Source organism: Rana temporaria, chromosome 13, assembly GCF_905171775.1.
Source record: "Rana temporaria chromosome 13, aRanTem1.1, whole genome shotgun sequence".
NCBI lineage: Eukaryota > Metazoa > Chordata > Amphibia > Anura > Ranidae > Rana > Rana temporaria.
The window spans coordinates 115953648-115972926 of record NC_053501.1 but is presented as its reverse complement, the minus strand read 5'-3'; the positions used below and the strand labels follow the sequence as shown (position 1 = coordinate 115972926).

Below are 19279 nucleotides of genomic sequence, written 5' to 3'. Positions count from 1 at the left end.
TAGCTCTGTACCATGCCCTGATGTGCCCTGTACCCCGATGTGCTGTGCCCTGATGTGCTTAGCTCTGTACCATGCCCTGATGTGCCCTGTACCCCGATGTGCTGTGCCCTGATGTGCTTAGCTCTGTACCATGCCCTGATGTGCCCTGTACCCCGATGTGCTGCGCCCTGATGTGCTTAGCCCTGATGTGCACTGTAGCCTGATGTGTTGTGCCTTGGGCCGGTCTGGATGAAGTCCAGGGCCACATTTTTGTCCCAGTCCAGCCCTGTATATATCTATCATTCAGATATTGCCATATTCAGCTGGCGATTCTCTACACCATAAGAATGATCATAGCAGCTGTTCTGCCACTTGTTCGTTCTTACAAGCGGACGTCCCCCCCTCCCACCGCCCTTCAGTGCTTCTCCCGACTCACCGTTGTGATCGGTGAGTCGGAGAACGGATCCGCCCGCCCTGGGGTTGTGATCATAGAGATTTCCGGTGGACCAGATAGTCGCCGGAGTCTCTATGATCGTCGGAGGCCCGGCCTCTGCATTCGAAAAAACGGCGCCGCTTTGGCTGTGAAGCAGTGATTGTTTTCTTTTTTTTAGGCTTCCCAGCCTAGAGGTGAGATGTGAGGTCTTTTTGACCCCATATCTCACTGTAAAGAGGACCTGTCATGCCATATTCCTATTACAAGGGATTTTTACATTCCTTGTAATATGAATAAAAGTGATCAAAATTTTTTTTTTTTTAAAGTGTCAAAAAAAGAAAAGAAAAGTAAAATTACCAAAAAAATTATATCTTTTTAAAAGTACACCTGTCCCCGTGTGCTCGCACGCAGAAGCGAACACACACGTAAGTCCCGCCCACATATGAAAACGGTGTTCAAACCACATGGATATGTCGCCATGGATATTAGAGCGAGAGCAATAATTCTAGCCCTAGACCTCTTCTGCAACTCAAAACATGTAACCAGTAAAAAAAAAAAAATCGTTGCCTATGGGGATTTTTAAAGTACCGAAGTTTGGCGCCGCTCTACTCTCCTCTCCTTCTCGGCTCAGCTCCTCTCTGACGACTGACTGACTGACTGCTGTGACCGCACACCATAGGTAAGCTGAGGTAGGTCAGACAATGTGTGTATGTATGTCATTTTCAGTGTATGTAGGTCAGTGTATGTAGGTCAGGTAGGTCAGTGTATGTAGGTCAGTATATGTAGGTCAGACAGTGTGTGTATGCATGTCATTGTCCGTGTATGTAGGTCAGGCAGATCAGTGTAATGGTCAGTGTCAGGCAGGTGTGTTTAGTGGTCAGCATTGATGGGCACTGGTAAGTCACACAACCCCACTGCCCAGCCCAAAAAAAGCCATGCCACATATACCACCCTCTACACCCCCGGTTCTTGGACTTCGGGCTGAAACCCCTGGTCTTTTTGCCACCTAGCAACGCCCCTGGACATGACGCTACTTGTATATCAAGGCATCGCTTGTATATCAAGTCAAAATTTGTTAAAAACCGTTGCTTGTCTTGCAAAACGCTCTCAAACCAAGTTACTCTGAATCCAAGGTTTTTCTGTATGTTTTCCTTACATCTGTGTTTAAGACATTCCGAGATTTCAGCTCTTTCAGGAGGGCCCCGGTGTCCAAGTTCTCCAGGATGTAGATCAGATCATCTCTATAATACTCGTATATCATCCTCAGTGATGGGTCATCATATGCAGACAGCTGGCGGCGGAACTTCCTGATATCCTTTATAGAAACTACAGAAAATATATTTACAGGATTAAAAATAAAAAATAAAGGAAAACTGCGCTTGAGCTTTTAAAAACAAACAAAAATATAAATCAGAGATGCAAGCGCACTATGAGATATTTATCAAAAGCAAAATAGCCAATGCGAATGAAGTGTGGCGCTGCAGAGGCAAAAAACATTTGGCCTGAGGTGCGGGGGGCGCAGGAGTCGAGAAAGCCTGAACATTGGCCTGCAGTACCCTATTTGGCCTAAGGTACGGGGGCGCAGAAGGCAAGCAGAGCTGAAAATAGGCCTGCAGTACCTCATTTGGCCTGAGGTACGGGGGCACAGGATCCGAGAAAAGCTGAACATTGGCCTGCAGTACCTCATTTGGCCTGAGGTACAGGGGCGCAGGAGCCAAAAATAGGAGGCCTGCAGTACCTCATTTGGCCTGAGGTACAGGGGCACAGGAGCAGAGAAAAGCTGAACATTGGCCTGCAGTACCTCATTTGGCTTGAGGTCCAGGGGGCAGGGAATGAGCCGAAGTGTCCTCGGGCCTTTTCGGCAGTTTTTGGTGCTTTCTGGCGCCTCCCACCTCTGGCCGCATTCGGTATTGCATCCCATTGAAGTCAATGCAGAACAAATTTTCGTTTACATTGACTTCTATGGGGAAACTCTCTTTGATATGCGAGTACTTTGGATTACGAGCATTCTCCTGGAACGGATTATGCTCGTAATCCGAGGTTCTACTGTAAGAATGTCCATGTTTCTCCTAGGTCCCCCCGAGTGCTGGTTGGAAAGTGAGGAGGACATACAGGATATTAATTGTGTTTGTTCCCAAACACCGCCAGTGGAAGTGATATGTCCCAGATGATGTTTTTTCATGAGCCTTCTCTGATCACTCTTTAGTAGGACCAAACTTTCTAAACAAAGGACCAGTTTGCTGTCCTCCAGACTTTGAGAGGTCCGGACTGTGGCCAGTGGAAGTGGAAAATGCTTCATTGTTGGTATTAGAGGAAGAAATGGTGTCCCATCATTGGTGTTATTGGGAGGAATAGTGTCCCATCATTGGTGTCAGTGGGGGGAATAGTGTCCCATCATTGATATCAGTGGGGGGAATAGTGTCCCATCATTGGTATCAGTGTGAGGAATAGTGTCTCATCATTGGTATCAGTGGAAGGAATAGTGTCCCATCATTGGTGTCAGTGGGAGGAATAGTGTTCCATCATTGGTGTCAGTGGGAGGAATAGTGCCCCATCATTGGTGTCAGTGGGAGGAATAGTGCCCCATCATTGGTGTCAGTGGGAGGAATAGTGCCCCATTTTTGGTGTCAGTGGGAGGAATAGTGTCCCATCATTGGTGTTATTGGGAGGAATAGTGTCCCATCATTGGTGTCAGTGGGAGGAATAGTGTCCCATCATTGGTGTTATTGGGAGGAATAGTGCCCCATGATATCGGTGGGAGGAAGAGTGTCCCATCATTGGTGAATATCAGTGCCCATCGTGCTGAATATCAGTGCCCATCAGTGCTGAATATCAGTGCCCATCAGTGCTGAATATCAGTACCCATCAATGCTGCCTGAGACTTTGTACATCTTTTGCTTTGTTGCACCTACAAGTAACAAGTTATAACTGCTTACCAGGAGATTTCCCCCAGGAAGATCTTTCCATTTCCATCATTTATTTGTGATTTTTCATCCAAAGTAGAAATCAGCTCATCACATATCCTGAAAGACTTGACCAAATCATCCCTTTGTATTAGTCTGCAATAACAAGAAGGTTCAATAAATGTGTGTAGTGATGAAAAATAATCTATCACCATGAAAAGAGCCATACAGTAGTTCTCCGGGGCCACATTGTACACTTTGTACAACACAGGGGTTGATTTACTGAAGGCTAAATTTACTAAAGACTGTGTGAAAGTGCAGTTGATCAGAGCTTAGTAAATAGGGTGAAGCTTCATTTTGCAAAGAATACCCAATCACATGCAAGGAACATAAAAAAAACAGCATTTTTGTTTGCACATGATATTGTTACACGTCTACTTACTGTCACTGAAACCTGGCTTGGTGAATCTGACACTGCTTCTCCTGCTTCCCTCTCCCATAGTGGCCTTCTCTGGACTCACTCCAGTGGATGAAAAGGAGGTGGAGTGGGAATCCTCCGATCCCCACAGAGCACCTTCCAGGTCATTGGCGTCACTAGGGTTGGTGTCACCTGGTGTGGTAAAGTTTGGTGTCAACCCCCCTCGTCACTGAGCATGAGCCATCCGGGCACTGAGCAGGCTAGCGCATCAGCACAGCTCTGCCCCCTGTGTAATCCCCCTAATGTAACGCCCCCTGTGTAATCCCCTTAATGTTTCCCCCATGCAATCCCCTTAATGTAACCCCCCCTGTGTAATCCCTCTAATGTTACCCCCTGCAACCCCCCTAATGTAACTCCCCCTGTGTAATCCCCCTAATGTAACGCCCCCCTAATGTAACCCCCCCGTGTAATCCCCCTAATGTAACCCCCTGTGTAATCCCCCTAATTTAACCCCCCGTGTGTAATCCCCTAATGTAAGCCCCCATGTGTAATCCCCCTAATGTAACCCCGGTGTAATCCCCAAAATATTACTGCCCCATGCAATCTGCCTAATGTAACCCCCCCCCCGTGTAATCTCCCCCAATGTAATGCCCCCCCCCTCTGTATACCTCCCCTCCCTACATTTACAGACCTTAGATCAGCGTCTCTGTACACACGAATGTCTCTCTTCCTAGGCTCCTCCTCCTGTTGTGGATATACTGTCAGTGTCGAGGAGGAGCCTAGGCATCGTCGGTCTGAAGTGTGATAGGACACTGGCACCTCTCCTCGCCTGCCTGTCACAATTGTCGTTGCTGATCGCAGTGCCGGTTCCCGGAGGACATGCGGGTGCCGGGCACTGGACAATGGCACTCCGGAGCTGCCTGTCTGCTTCTGCCAGCCTCACCATTCTTTCTCCTCCCTCACACATTGATACCGGAGTGCGCAGGGGAAGGAGGAAGAGGGGAGAGCCGCAGCGCCTCTCAGTCCAGAGCTGTGCCGGGTTTCACCCCTCTGGCGCGTGTCACCCGGGTGCGGCCCGCACCCCCGCTACCCCCTTGCAACGCCAGTGTTCCAGGTTCTTCACTTTCATCATTTGAAGCTCCCAAGCCTCTCCCGTCCTATTAAATTTCCTACCCCAATCTGTCTGACTATCTCCTACTTTTTTTTTTATTAGAAAAGCCTATCCTGCCTCCACCGAGCAACTGTACCTTTATTTTCTTCACCAGCTCATCTCCCACAGCTATTACCATTTGTATTATTTGGCCCTCCCTTTTAGATTGTAAGCTCTAATGAGCAGGGCCCCCTGATTCTTCCTGTATTAAATTGTATTGTAACTGTACTGTCTGCCCTCATGTTGTCTGCACAAACTGTTGGTGCTATATAAATCTTGTATTATAATAATAACAATAATATTAATAACTAGAAAATGTATTTCCTGCAGAAAATGCGTGGGGAATGCTGAATAGCTAAAGCTACCTGGATGAATATATACAAAAAAGAAATAAGCGCGCAACTCCAAACATTTAAATGTGCAATCACAAGGGAGTGAAATAATGTTATATCCAAACCATAAAGTGATAAAAAAAGGGTTGTGTTGATACACCCTGTACCAGGTGAACAAAAAAGATATAAATAAACCCAAAATTAATAAAAAAAGAAGGGGTAATTGAGTGATCAAAGTCCTCCAAAAAATATATCAAAGAAAATCCTGACCACCAGATACTTCCAAGCAATAGTTCATTAATCGCTGCAGACTTTAACCCAAAATCTTGAAGAAACTTGAATCTTTATATTCAGCTGAAGAAATATAAATACTGACTCTTACCCAATCGTTGGACCCCGGTTTTAAGGAGGTCAGATGAGCTTGTGCATTAGCCTGCCGGCCCCAGGTGTATAATCAACTATCTTGGGGAGGAGTGCTTCTATCTTGCAAGAAGGAAGAGAAAAGGCTTCAGCTGTCTTTCCAGGCCGTATGACACATGACCCAAGTATAACAGATGTACCATTACCCAACATAAATAACACCAAACCAACCCAAACTTAATTCCCCCCCCCATTAACTTGGAGACCACACCATTTTGTTGGGTAAATAATAGGCCGTAGCAGCCTTAATTTATTAAAGATAATAATAATAATTTTTTAACAATTTTAACGTAAACACCTGTCATACTGACTAACTGCCTCTTTGGTCTCCGCAGGCAAAAGCCTATAACTGTAAAACCTAAATTGTATATATAAACATATATACATAAACATATATACATATAAACATATGTATCCCAACTCTCTAATTGCACTGCGGTCCCTCGTGCCCTTCTGACAGGCCTCAAGCCGATGCTGGCTCAGAGACCTTACGACCGCAGTGCACCATGCTCATTCCCCAGGTAACCTCCGTTCTCTGGGCATCATATATCCCCTGTCACCGACAGGTCTTCAATCCTTTATTGTAACCCGGCTCCTCCTTCACCCGCAGAGACCAAAACCAAGCCACAGCACCCAAGGGTAAAACCTTATCTTTGGGTGCCCCTCCACACCCTAATGGCCCTCTGGATCCCGTCCTGCAATCCCAGAACCCACATGTCGATGCCCACCTCTGTAAGGTGCACCCCATTGCCCCGCAGGTATCTCCAGGTCTCTTCCTCCAATTCCAGATGCCGGACTACCAGTCCCCCATTTCGAACCATAAACCTGCCCACGTCTCGGTTGATCTTCCTTCGGGCCCGATTGATTCTACTCACTGACCTCGCTAGTCTCCATGCGGTCCGAGCAATAATGTCGGACCAAATAATTACCATATCCGGGAAAGCCATCCTCAATCTGAGGACATCAAATTTGATGTCCCTCGTGATCTCCATCATGGACCTGACCCCCAGATCATTGCCCCCCACGTGTAGTAACAGCACGTCGGGTGCACGGTCCAGGCGCTTATAGCGGTGCACCTCTCCCACCAACCTTCCCCACAGCATTCCCGGGACCCCCAGCAAGCGAACACAGGCTTCCTCCCTTGGGAAGCCCATCTGCCGACCTTCCGGCCTAGCATCCGCCCGCCTAGCTCCCCACGCCACATAGGAGTGGCCCAAGATCCACACCAGGGCCGGAATCCCACCTGTAAAGAAATTTGTACAACAGGGTAATACACTGCGCATCCTCACCGACATACACACACATCACCACCTTCAAAAACCCCCGAATGCTCCACCCTCTTCCTCTGCCCCCCCCTTTACCGGAATTAACCGTCCAGGAGGTGGGGGCGCACGTAGCTCTGGAATCGCCTGGATTCCCACCTGCCAATCTGTTTCACTACCTCCACTCCCAAACCACTCCTAGCTGCTTCAGGTGCTGCACCAATGCGAAAAGAGTGAGAAGAAAAACCTTTTTCTGTCACTTCCAACGCACGTAGACCTTTTTTAAAGATGGCTATGAATTGGTACTTAGACAGTGGAGACCCGTCCCCATGTATCAGAAACGAACCTCCCACCTGTGGGCGCATATTTAGAAAAGCCCGCACCGCCCCCACTGGGCACAACGGAGAACTTGGTAACGCAAAGACCAGCACCTCCCTACCCTTACCTGCCTGGTCCGTCTTGGACCTGCGCAGCCATATGGATACCCTGTCCTCACCGCAACTCACCTCATGGGCTCCCAAGCCATCGTGTTTCTGCTTGGAAGGACTAACCAGCTCCCCTATCCTAAAGGCCCCGAAGAAAGCTAACGAGAAAGCCACCGTAAATAGCCCCACTTCGTACTCCGAAGAACATATTGAAGGCAATTTCTCCAACAGCCCCTGTAGTACTGAGAACGACACCGGGCGTCTCGAGTCTCTAGAAACATTCGAGAAAGGAAAATGTGAATCTGCGCTACAGAATATTTTCAAATTAATAATAAGGATCTCAGGTAGTAGGAAGATATATATATATATATAGTATATAGTATAATTAGTGTGAGTGGCTGCCCCTGCAAAAATCCCCACAAAAATGGAGAAAGGTATGAGAAAATAATAATAAAAAGCAGGTGGTGGCGCCAACCTAAAGTGTAGAATATAGACTGATGTCAATTAATAATTAATATTGTATAAGTGATATAATAAAACAGAAAACCAAAAAATGTTACGTGGTGATCCAAAAACCAAAAAACAAATAAAATCAAATCAAAGTTGCGTGGTGATCCAAAAACCAAAAATAAATAAAATCAAATCAAAAAAGTGTTCCAGTGCTAAAATCTCATTCCTTCTCTGCTTCATGCAAAAGTTGAGTGAATCAATAAAAATATATATAGTGCAATGTGCTTTCAACAAACAGTATTCATACTGTAAGTAAACAGTCTTTATGCAGAAAAAGTCCCATGCAATAGAATGATTGAAACAATTACAAAGTGCTGTGTGCTTCTTCCACGTGAAAACAACGTAAATGTAAATCTTCTGTGCAAAAAAAACGTGCTCTCTCCCTGTGGTCCCGCACTCACCAGATACTTGAACCCCTGCAGGGGTAACAGGCGTTCCCAGTATAATATACTGACAAATCCCTGGATCTAAAACTCCACCGCTATTCCTCCTATATTAGGGGGGTATCGGTTCTGGTAAATAAGTCCTTTCCTGGAGTAATAGAGAAGGCCTTCCTGTGAACATCCCCCGAAGCAAAGGAGAGTAAGTTGAGAAAAAAAGTGTGGTGTTATATGCTGGCTAGACTGGCTCTTTTTTTCTCAACTTACTCTCCTTTGCTTCGGGGGATGTTCACAGGAAGGCCTTCTCTATTACTCCAGGAAAGGACTTATTTACCAGAACCGATACCCCCCTAATATAGGAGGAATAGCGGTGGAGTTTTAGATCCAGGGATTTGTCAGTATATTATACTGGGAACGCCTGTTACCCCTGCAGGGGTTCAAGTATCTGGTGAGTGCGGGACCACAGGGAGAGAGCACGTTTTTTTTGCACAGAAGATTTACATTTACGTTGTTTTCACGTGGAAGAAGCACACAGCACTTTGTAATTGTTTCAATCATTCTATTGCATGGGACTTTTTCTGCATAAAGACTGTTTACTTACAGTATGAATACTGTTTGTTGAAAGCACATTGCACTATATATATTTTTATTGATTCACTCAACTTTTGCATGAAGCAGAGAAGGAATGAGATTTTAGCACTGGAACACTTTTTTGATTTGATTTTATTTATTTTTGGTTTTTGGATCACCACGCAACTTTGATTTGATTTTATTTGTTTTTTGGTTTTTGGATCACCACGTAACATTTTTTGGTTTTCTGTTTTATTATATCACTTATACAATATTAATTATTAATTGACATCAGTCTATATTCTACACTTTAGGTTGGCGCCACCACCTGCTTTTTATTATTATTTTCTCTAGAAACATTCGCCTTCCTATACCCCTTTACCGCTTGTCTCACCCAAAATCCTTGGTAAAGTCCTGACAACCCCTTAGCTTAAATAGAAACGCCAGCCCCGCCAGCTTTTTATTTAACGCCACCACTGACACCCCATCTTCCATGTTCCTAGAAACAAAATAAAACAACAAACCCCGCGCCTCCGACCCAAAGGGTTCCGCTGCTGCCCAGTCCGCCAAGGTCTCCCAGTCCTGCCATACCTTACTGTACGCCACCCATGTGGTCTCGCTCACCGACTTTCTAAGCCAACCAGAGATCACGCCAGCGCAATCCTCCATAGTCCTTCCGGACAAGGTACTCCGTGTTGTTCCGATTCCGGCACCAACTCTCGGAACCTGTCCCACTGAAAGCGAGACAACGCATCAGCAAATAACATTTTCCACCCCAGGGATATGCACTGCATGAATAAAAACATTCAATTGCAAGCATCTAAGTACCAAGTGTTGCAGAAATCGCACCACCGGCGGCGACGATGCTGATACCCGATTAATCGCCTGCACCACCCCCAGATTGTCGCAATGAAACCTCACCTTCTTGTCCCTGAAATCCTCCCCCCACAGTTCCACTGCCAGCACTACTGGAAACAATTCCAGCAGCACCAAGTTCCTTGTCAATCCCGCCGCCACCCAGCTCGCCGGCCATGGGCTCGCACACCACCTGCCCCTAAAAAAGGCCCCAAAGCCAGAGGAACCTGCCGCGTCGGTGTAGAGTTCCAAGTCAAAATTGCTAACCGGGCCGGACATCCACAACGCCCTACCATTAAAGGATTCCAAGAAGGAGTGCCAAGCCCGCAAGTCTTCCCTGTGTACTGTTTGTAAGGTAACGAAGTGGTTCGGGGACTCCACCCCCGACGTGCTAGCCGACAGCCGTCGGCAAAAAACCCGTCCCATCGGCAAGATGCGGCACGCAAAATTCAGCTTGCCCAGTAAGGACTGAAGCTCCCTTAGCCGAACCTTGCGTACCCCCAACATGCCCCTAACTTCCGTCTTGAGCGCCAACACTTTGTCCTCCGGCAGCCGACATTCCATGGCCTCGGAATCCAGCGTGATCCCCAAAAACGTCATCACCGTGCGCGGACCTTCCGTTTTTTCAGGGGCTAAGGGAACCCCAAAATAGTCAGCCATATGCTCCAGCGTGGCCAAAAGTGTCGCGGCCACTCTGGAGGAAGCCGGCCCTATACACAGAAAGTCATCCAAATAATGGATAACTGAATTGAGGCCCGAAACATCCCTCACCACCCACTCCAAAAAGGAGCTAAACGTCTCAAAAAACGCACAGGAGATGGAACACCCCATGGGAAGGCACCGGTCTACATAAAACTGCCCCTCCCAGTGACACCCCAACAAACGGAAGCTGTCCGGGTGTACCGGCAGCAAACGAAACGCCGCCTCGATATCCGATTTCGCCATCAACGCCCCCTGCCCATACCGGCGAACCCAGTGAACCGCTGCATCAAATGACGTGTAACTGACCGCGCAAGCCTCCGGATCAATGGCGTCATTGACCGACCCCCCCTTCGGAAACGAGAGGTGGTGTATCAACTTAAACTTGTTGGGCTCCTTTTTGGGCACCACCCCCAATGGAGAGACTACCAAATCCCCCCCCATGGAGCTACCGGAAAGGGACCGGCCATGCGCCCCAGCGCCACCTCCTTTCGCAGTTTCTCCGAAACCACTTCGGGATGAAGCAACGCCGATCTCAAATTGCGCGGCACTGGAGGGACCGTCCCCATCTTACACGGAATAAGGAACCCCACGGAAAAACCCCTCTCCAGAACGGTCGCCGCCCCCCTGTCCGGATATCTACCGAGAAACGGCTGCATCCTTTCCACCCTCACCGGCGTCTCCCCCCTTGTTTGCAGGCTCCCCTCCACGGCCCTTGGCTTGCTTGAAGCACTTGGAAAGTGGGTGGGAGCCTCCGCAACCTGAGCATTCATGCTTGAACCGACAGTTGCCCCCAAACTTACAGGTGCCAGAGTTGAACTGCCAGCACACCCCTTTTGCCCGACTGGCCGGTTGCCCCTGGGTAGAGGGACCGCCGGCCCCTCCCTGAAAAAACTGTCCCGGGGCCCTGGCCGCCGTCATCAAGCACAACCACAGGTTCATGTCCTTCTGATTCCAGCGCAGGTCCGGGCGCACGGCCATCCTCTGACGAAACTGTTCGTCATAGCGTAGCCACGCCGATCCCCCATAGACCCTCTGAGCTTCCCCGATTGCATTTTGGTAGATGAATAAACCCGAACAGCACTCCGGCTTTTTCTCACCCACCACACATGCCAAGATACTAAAGGCCTGCAACCAATTTGCGAAAGTGCGGGGTATCAACCGATACTGACGCCTCTCTTCCTCCTCCTTTTTAGACTCATCAGGCTTCCCCCTATCCAGATTAAATTTTTCTAGCGGGAGGAGAGAAAAAATTTCCACATACTCACCTTTCCATATTTTTTCCCTGACCTCCGCCTTGAGGTGGGTCCCTAACGAAGCCTCGTAACATATGTAAACCTCGCACTTAGCTGCGTCCGCTAGACGTATAATCTCTGGTTTTGCTGCTGCATCCCCCGCCCCCTTTCCCTCCCCGGACACTCCTGCTGACGCCGCACTTGCCGGGGCCACAGCGGGGGCTACCACCGGCGGGGGCAGGCTTGCCACCACCGGCGGAGCCGCAGGCGCCGCAGAAGCCACCACCGCGCTAGGCCCCGCCCCGGCGGGATCCACCCAAGCGGCCGCCAGCCCCGGGACCCCCCCCTGTGCCTTCAAACTGACCCACCAGTGCCTTTATGCCTGCCAAGAACCCCGCAAACCCCCCCAACCCCGAGTCCACCCCCCCTAAACCTGTGCCAGGAGGAGAACCCCCCACCGCCCCCACTACCACAGGCACCCCTTGTCCCAACATACCCAACCCCGCATTCAAGATAGCAGGAGAAGCTGACTTACCATGCTGCCTAGGGGTCGGACCACTAGCCGATCTCACAGACTCCACCGCCACCACCCCCCTCCTGGGGGGGAGATCCTCCTCCGATTCACTCAGCTCACCCTCCGATCGGACCGTAGCAAGCCCTTCGCCCTCCTCGGACAGCCCGCCAGGGGAAGGATCCCTGGCTGCCGCGAGCCTGGTGGCGGCAAGCGCGCCAGACCCGTTCACGGATTTCTCTGACGCTTTCCGCGGGCCAGGGGGGGCGCCCCCAGCCCCGACGCCTCGAACACCGCTGTCACCCGCAATCGCTCCATCCGTCTCCACATGAGCCGTGTTGCCGGCAGTGGAGGATGAATGCCCAGCCGCAGTGCTCCGCTGCCTCCCACGATGAGGCCCCGCACCCCTCGCTGCAACGCGGGGGGAGGAGCCCGCCGATTCCGACTCCATGCGCCGTGCGGGATTAGGGGCCGCCCCAGGGCTGCCGGAGCGGCCGCCCGCCGAGCCCTGTCCTCGGATGGGATTCCTCCCGGTCCCCCCCCCCCTGCCTGTCACTGCCGTGCGCTTTGCGGGGGGGGGCGGAGGGGCCCGCACATGGGGACTCCCCGTGGAACGCTGGGCTCTGGGAGATGAATCCGGGGAGAAGCGCTCCGGAGGCCGCGACCTCCGAGCTCGTCCCGGATCCCGCCCCCCCTCGGAAAGGAGTCCCAGTTGAAGCCAGTTATGGAGAAACATGTCGGGTGGAGCTATTCTTAAAACGCCATCACACTCATATATTCCAGCTCTTTGGTTCGTTCCCTGGCTGTATATTTTATTTACAATATATTATTTTTTATGCTGTTTTTTTCTTTTCTATCCTGAGTTTTTTATGATGAAGAGACTTGCTGTGAGAATTTTAAAAGTGGATTAGTGCCTGCTGTGAAGTTTTTAAAGTGTTTTTTTTTAATAAATTCTTTGGATATACTACACTATGAGGATCTATTTTTTCTCCCTCCATTTCCACTGAGTCTATGTGTTCAGAATTTATTATCCAGCATCTTCCAAGCTGAAAACTGAAATCTGACTACCATTCTTCTTGTGTCATAAGGCCTGGAAAGACAGCTGAAGCCTTTTCTCTTCCTTCTTGCAAGATAGAAGCACTCCTCCCCAAGATAGTTGATTATACATCTGGGGCCGGCAGGCTAATGCACAAGCTCATCTGACCTCCTTAAAACCGGGGTCCAAAGATTGGGTAAGAGTCAGTATTTATATTTCTTCAGCTGAATATAAAGATTCAAGTTTCTTCAAGATTTTGGGTTAAAGTCTGCAGCGATTAATGAACTATTGCTTGGAAGTATCTGGTGGTCAGGATTTTCTTTGATATATTTTTTTGAGGACTTTGATCACTCAATTACCCCTTCTTATCTTGTTTGTTCACCTGGTACAGGGTGTATCAACACAACCCTTTTTTATCACTTTATGGTTTTGATATAACATTATTTCACTCCCTTGTGATTGCACATTTAAATGTTTGGAGTTGCGCGCTTATTTCTTTTTTGTATGTATGTCTTTGAAGTTTAAAGCGGGGGTTCACCCTTAGAGGGCACTTTTCCCCCTTCGCTTCCTGCTCGTTATTACTAGGGGAATCGGCAATTTATTTAAAAATATGTGCAGTACTTACCCGTTTACGAGACGCATCCTCTCCGTCGCTTCCGGGTATGGGCTTCGGGAATGGGCGGTCCTTCTTGATTGACAGGTTTCCGAGAGGCTTCCGACGGTCGCATCCATCGCGTCACGATTTTCCGAAAGAAGCCGAACGTCGGTGCGCAGGCGCAGTATAGAGCCGCACCGACGTTCGGCTTCTTTCGGCTACGAGTGACGCGATGGATGCGACCGTCGGAAGCCTCTCGGAAGGCTGTCACTCAAGAAGGAACGCCGGCTCCCGAAGACCCATACCCGGAAGCGACGGAAGAAGATGCAGCTCGAAAACGGGTAAGTACTGCACCTATTTTAATATAAATAGCCGATTCCCCTAGACCGAACGAGCAGGAAGCTAAGGGGAGATTTTTTTTTTTTTTTTAAATGGGTGAACTCCCGCTTTAAGTATTTGAGCTTTTGAATAGGCAGCAGCACTCCCCTATTTAAAGCGGAGTTCCGGCCACAATTTCACTTTTTAAATATAAATACCCCTGTAATACACAAGCTTAATGTATTCTAGTAAAGTTAGTCTGTAAACTAAGGTCCGTTTTGTTAGGTTGTTACAGCATTTAGACACTTTATAAAATAGAAATTGACTGGGGCCATCTTAAGTGTGGGCATCATGAAGCCAGACTGTATGACTTCCTGGATTTCAGCCTTGCAAATCTCGCACATGCTCAGTGCTGCACAAGCAGTGTCAGATCAGGCTTCAGCACCTGTGCTGTCCAAGTCACATCATTCTTTAAGACTGGGGAGTGCACAGACTCCTGGAAAGTTACACCCACTACATTCCCAGGAGTCTGTGCGGTGTAGGTTAGGAAGCATTAAGCACCTAGGTGCAGGAAGTTGGAAGATTAACTATTCTGCCTAGCAACAACACTTTAAAGGCATCTAAAAAAAAATTCGTAAAGGACTAATGACATTTTTTTAAAACTACTGATGTAATGTTATATTTATGGGTGGAACTCCACTTTAAATTAATTTTTCACTCATTTTTTTATTCCTTCCTCTATTTAGAGATCATATATCAATTTTTCCTCACTTGTAAGTGGGTTTAGCGCAGAGTTTTCCCCCCCTTTTTCTACCTGGATGAATAGCTTAAATCCGTTAAAAAAAGTTGAGAAGTGAGAATAGTTGGAAAAGTAGGAAAAGCTGAAAAGCTTATTTTTAAAAAAAAAAGCTGACACTAAACTGAATTGTTGGCTTTAAAAGTTTGCAAAGAATAAGCCCAATACACTACAAGTGTGCTTGTAATTAAAATGCCATAAAACAGCCCCCTATTTTGTAGACGCTATAACTTTTGCGCAAACCAATGAACCACTTAAGGACCGCCTCCTGCACATATACGTCGGCAGAATGGCACGGCTGGGCACAAGTATGTACCTGTACGTTCTCTTTAAGTGCCCAGCCGTTGGTTCGCGGGCACGCGCCTGCGACTCGGTCCGAAGCTCCGCGGCTGCGGGTCCCGTGGACCCGATCGCCGCTGGAGTCCCGCGATCGGTCCCCGGAGCTGAAGAACGGGGAGAGCTGTGTGTAAACACAGCTTCCCCGTTCTTCACTGTGGCGCTGTCATTGATCGTGTGTCCCTGATATAGGGAAACACGATCAGTGATGTCACACATCCAGCCCCGCCCCCCTACAGTTAGAAACACAGATGAGGTCACACTTAACCCCTTCAGCGCCCCCTAGTGGTTAACTCCCAAACTGCAATTGTCATTTTCACAGTAAACAATGCATTTTTAATGCATTTTTTTCTGTGAAAATGACAATGGGCCCAAAAATGTGTCAAAATTGTCCGATGTGTCCGCCATAATGTCGCAGTCACGAAAAAAATCACTGATCGCCGCCATTAGTAGTAAAACATTTTTTTTATAAAAATGCAATAAAACTATCCCCTATTTTGTAAACGCTATAAATTTTGCGCAAAACCAATCGATAAACGCTTATTGCGCTTTTTGACCAAAAATAGGTAGAAGAATACGTATCGGCCTAAACTGAGGAAAACAAAAAAAATGTATATATATTTTTGGGGGGATATTTATTATAGCAAAAAGTAAAAAACATTGCATTTTTTTCAAAATTGTCGCTCTATTTTTGTTTATAGCGCAAAAAATAAAAACCGCAGAGGTGATCAAATACCACCAAAAGAAATCTCTATTTGTGGGAAAAAAAGGACATCAATTTTGTTTGGGAGCCACGTCGCACGACCGCGCAATTGTCTGTTAAAGCGACGCAGTGCCGAAACGCAAAAACTGGCCAGGTCCTTTACCTGCCTAAAGGTCCGGGTCTTAAGTGGTTAATAAACGCTTATTGCGATTTTTTTTTACCGAAAATATGTAGAAGAATTCGTATCGGACTAAACCGAGGAAAATAAATGTTTTTTATATATATTTTGGGGATATTTATTATAGCAAAAAGTAAAAAATATTGTTTTTTTTTCAAAATTGTAGCTCTATTTTTGTTTAAATGCGCAAAAAATAAAAACATCAAATACCACCAAAAGAAAGCTCTTTTTGTGGGGGAAAAAAGGATGTCAATTTTGTTTGGGAGCCACGTCGCACGACCGCGCAATTGTCAGTTAAAGCGATGCAGTGCCGAATCGCAAAAAGGGGCCTGGTCTTTGACCAGCAAAATGGTCCGGGGCTTATGCGGTTAAAAAAGGTGCACACCGCGGATCTTCAGATTGAGTTTTTAATTGAAGAACAATGCATGTGTGACGGGAATATGGACGATTCTCCCTGCATAAAACACAGGCACAGCAGGCCCTTCAAATGAAACGCCTGCTGTTCCCACGCAAGTGCAGTCCACTGAGTGTGAATGATTTCTGAGAAATCATAACTTTGGAGGCTGAAGTGAAATTGAAAGTACAAATTGAAAAAAATCAGTAACGTATTATCTAGAAAACACTACAGTAGTAACAAAGTTAATTCTGTTCCTCTATCTCTGGATAGTTTTATGTTTTCGAGTCCTCATCCAAGATAGTCTTATCTCGTCTTATCTGACCTTATCACATCCTGGCTATTTGCAGTATATGAATTTAAAGGGACACTAAAGGTTAATATTTATTTTTAAAATAACAAACATGTTATACTTACCGCCACTGTGCGGCTTGTTTTGCACACAGTGGCCCCGATCCTCGTCTTCTGGGGTTCCTCGGCGGCTGTCATGGCTCACCCTCCGCAAGAGCTTTCCATCTTCATGCGAGCTCGCATGGTGGAAAGCTCTCGCGGGTGCGCTCCCATGATACAGCGGCGGCCATGGCCGCCGACTGTATCACTCGCCCCCAGCCCCCAGTCCACCGCGTCATTGGATGTGATTGACAGCAGCGCCAGGCAATGGCTGCGCTTGTTTAATCCATCCAGTGTAGGCAATTAATGGCCAGGCTGGGAACCGAAGAGGATGACGGGGACGAGCGTGGGACTTTTAAAGGATCAGGTAAGTAAAACGGGGGCTCGGGGGCATTAAGGTGAAAAAACATTTACCTTTACAACCCCTTTAAAGTGGATGTAAACCCACTCTCATCCTTTCTAAACTCCAGCCATAGTGGTTATCTATAAGGATATAGATGCCTCCTGCATGTATCCTTACCTGTATCCTTTCTGTTATGAGAACTGAAAAACTGCAGATTCTGTGGGTGGGTCTGTTGTCCGGAGCTCGGTGGGTGGAGTCGTGATGTCAGTAGACTCCCCGCCCACCTCTACACTCCCCTTGTCAGCATGCATTTTCTCCTGTGTATTTCTTACACTGAACTTCTGCTATGATCACCAACATCCAGCCAAAACCCAGAAAGTTGGGTTGCCCCTGCTCTAGATGTTTTATGGCATGATAGATTGCATAGGATACACAATCCCTTCCCATTCCTGCGTCTCAGTAGTCCATCTACAGATGTGATGTATAATGAGATATATCAAGAGCCCTTTCACACTGACAGTGCTGGGGCGGCAGTAAAGCTAGTTCTAGCGGCCATTTACTGTCATTTTAGACGTACATTTAACCCCCACTAGCGGCCAAATAAAGGGTTCAAAGTCGCCATTGCCGAAGCGCTTTGCAGGCACCACTCCTAAAGCACCTTTAAAGAAGCTACTTGCAGGATTTTTTTGGATGTCCTGCCAGCACACTGCCCCAGTGTGAAAGCACTCGGGTTCTCACACTGGGAATGCAGATGAGGCTTTTTTTAGGCGCTATTTTTAACGCTAAAGCGCCTGAAAAATGCCCCCAGTGTGAAAGAGCAATGGATCATCTCCTGTACCATGTCTGCAGTCTCTGATCGTCTCCTATATCATGTCTGCAGTCTCTGACCGTCTCCTGTACGATGTCTGCAGTCTCTGACCATCTCCTGTATTATGTCTGCAGTCTCTGACCATCTCCTGTACTATGTCTGCAGTCTCTGATCGTCTCCTGTACGATGTCTGCAGTCTCTGACCATCTCCTGTATTATGTCTGCAGTCTCTGACCATCTCCTGTACTATGTCTGCAGTCTCTGATCGTCTCCTGTACTATGTCTGCAGTCTCTGACCATCTCCTATATATTGTCTGCAGTCTCTGACCATCTCCTATATAATGTCTGCAGTCTCTGATCATCTCCTGTACTATGTCTGCGGTCTCTGACCATCTCCTATATTATGTCTGCCGTCTCTGACCATCTCCTATATAATGTCTGCAGTCTCTGATCATCTCCTGTACTATGTCTGCGGTCTCTGACCATCTCCTATATTATGTCTGCAGTCTCTGACCATCTCCTGTACTATGTCTGCAGTCTATGACCGTCTCCTGTACGATGTCTGCAGTCTATGACCGTCTCCTGTATGATGTCTGCAGTATCTGACCATCTCATGTACTATGTCTGCCGTCTCCGATCATCTCATGTACTATGTCTGCAGTCTCTGACCATCTCCTGTACTATGTCTGCAGTCTCTGATCATCTCCTGTATTGTGTCTGCAGTCTCTGACCATCTCCTTTACTATGTCTGCAGTCTCTGACCGTCTCCTGTAAAATGTCTGCAGTCTCTGACCGTCTCCTGCACTAAGTCTGCAGTCTCTGATCATCTCATGTACCATGTCTGCAGTCTCTGATCATCTCCTGCACTATGTCTTCAGTCTCTGATCATCTCCTGTATTGTGTGTGCAGTCTCTGACCATCTCCTGTACCATGTCTGCAGTCTCTGACCGTCTCCTGTACCATGTCTGCAGTCTCTGACCATTTCCTGCACTAAGTCTGCAGTCTCTGATCATCTCCTGTACTATGTCTACAGTCTCGGACCGTCTCCTGTACTATGTCTGCAGTCTCGGACCGTCTCCTGTACTATGTCTGCAGTCTCTGACCGTCTCCTGTATCATGTCTGCAGTGTCTGACCATCTCCTGTATCATGTCTGTAGTATGTCCCCCCTCCAGGTCCCAATAAAGTACTCTGCTTCTCTTCCTTTATTTTGTTTATTGTTAAGAGATCATGTAAGGATCCCAGGGTAATGAAGACTTTGTGAGGGAGCATCTCTGTGGTTGAGTCATTGCCATAGAAACA

At 47.7% G+C, this 19279-nt stretch overlaps 2 protein-coding genes across 2 annotated transcripts in view; both read right to left on the bottom strand.

Moving 5' to 3' along the window:
• Window positions 1-19279, bottom strand: part of LOC120920591 (NACHT, LRR and PYD domains-containing protein 12-like) — a 148999-nt gene that overhangs the window by 55351 nt on the left and 74369 nt on the right. The gene's annotated exons all lie outside the window — the stretch shown is intronic.
• LOC120920593 (NACHT, LRR and PYD domains-containing protein 3-like) overlaps window positions 1-19279 on the bottom strand; it is a 67216-nt gene that overhangs the window by 44622 nt on the left and 3315 nt on the right. The window contains exons 2-3 of the mRNA XM_040332753.1: window positions 3349-3471; window positions 1569-1738 (exon numbers count right to left, since the gene is read on the bottom strand). Coding sequence (XP_040188687.1) covers window positions 1569-1738; window positions 3349-3388 — 210 coding nt within the window. The 5' untranslated portion in view covers window positions 3389-3471. The remainder of the gene's footprint in view (window positions 1-1568; window positions 1739-3348; window positions 3472-19279) is intronic.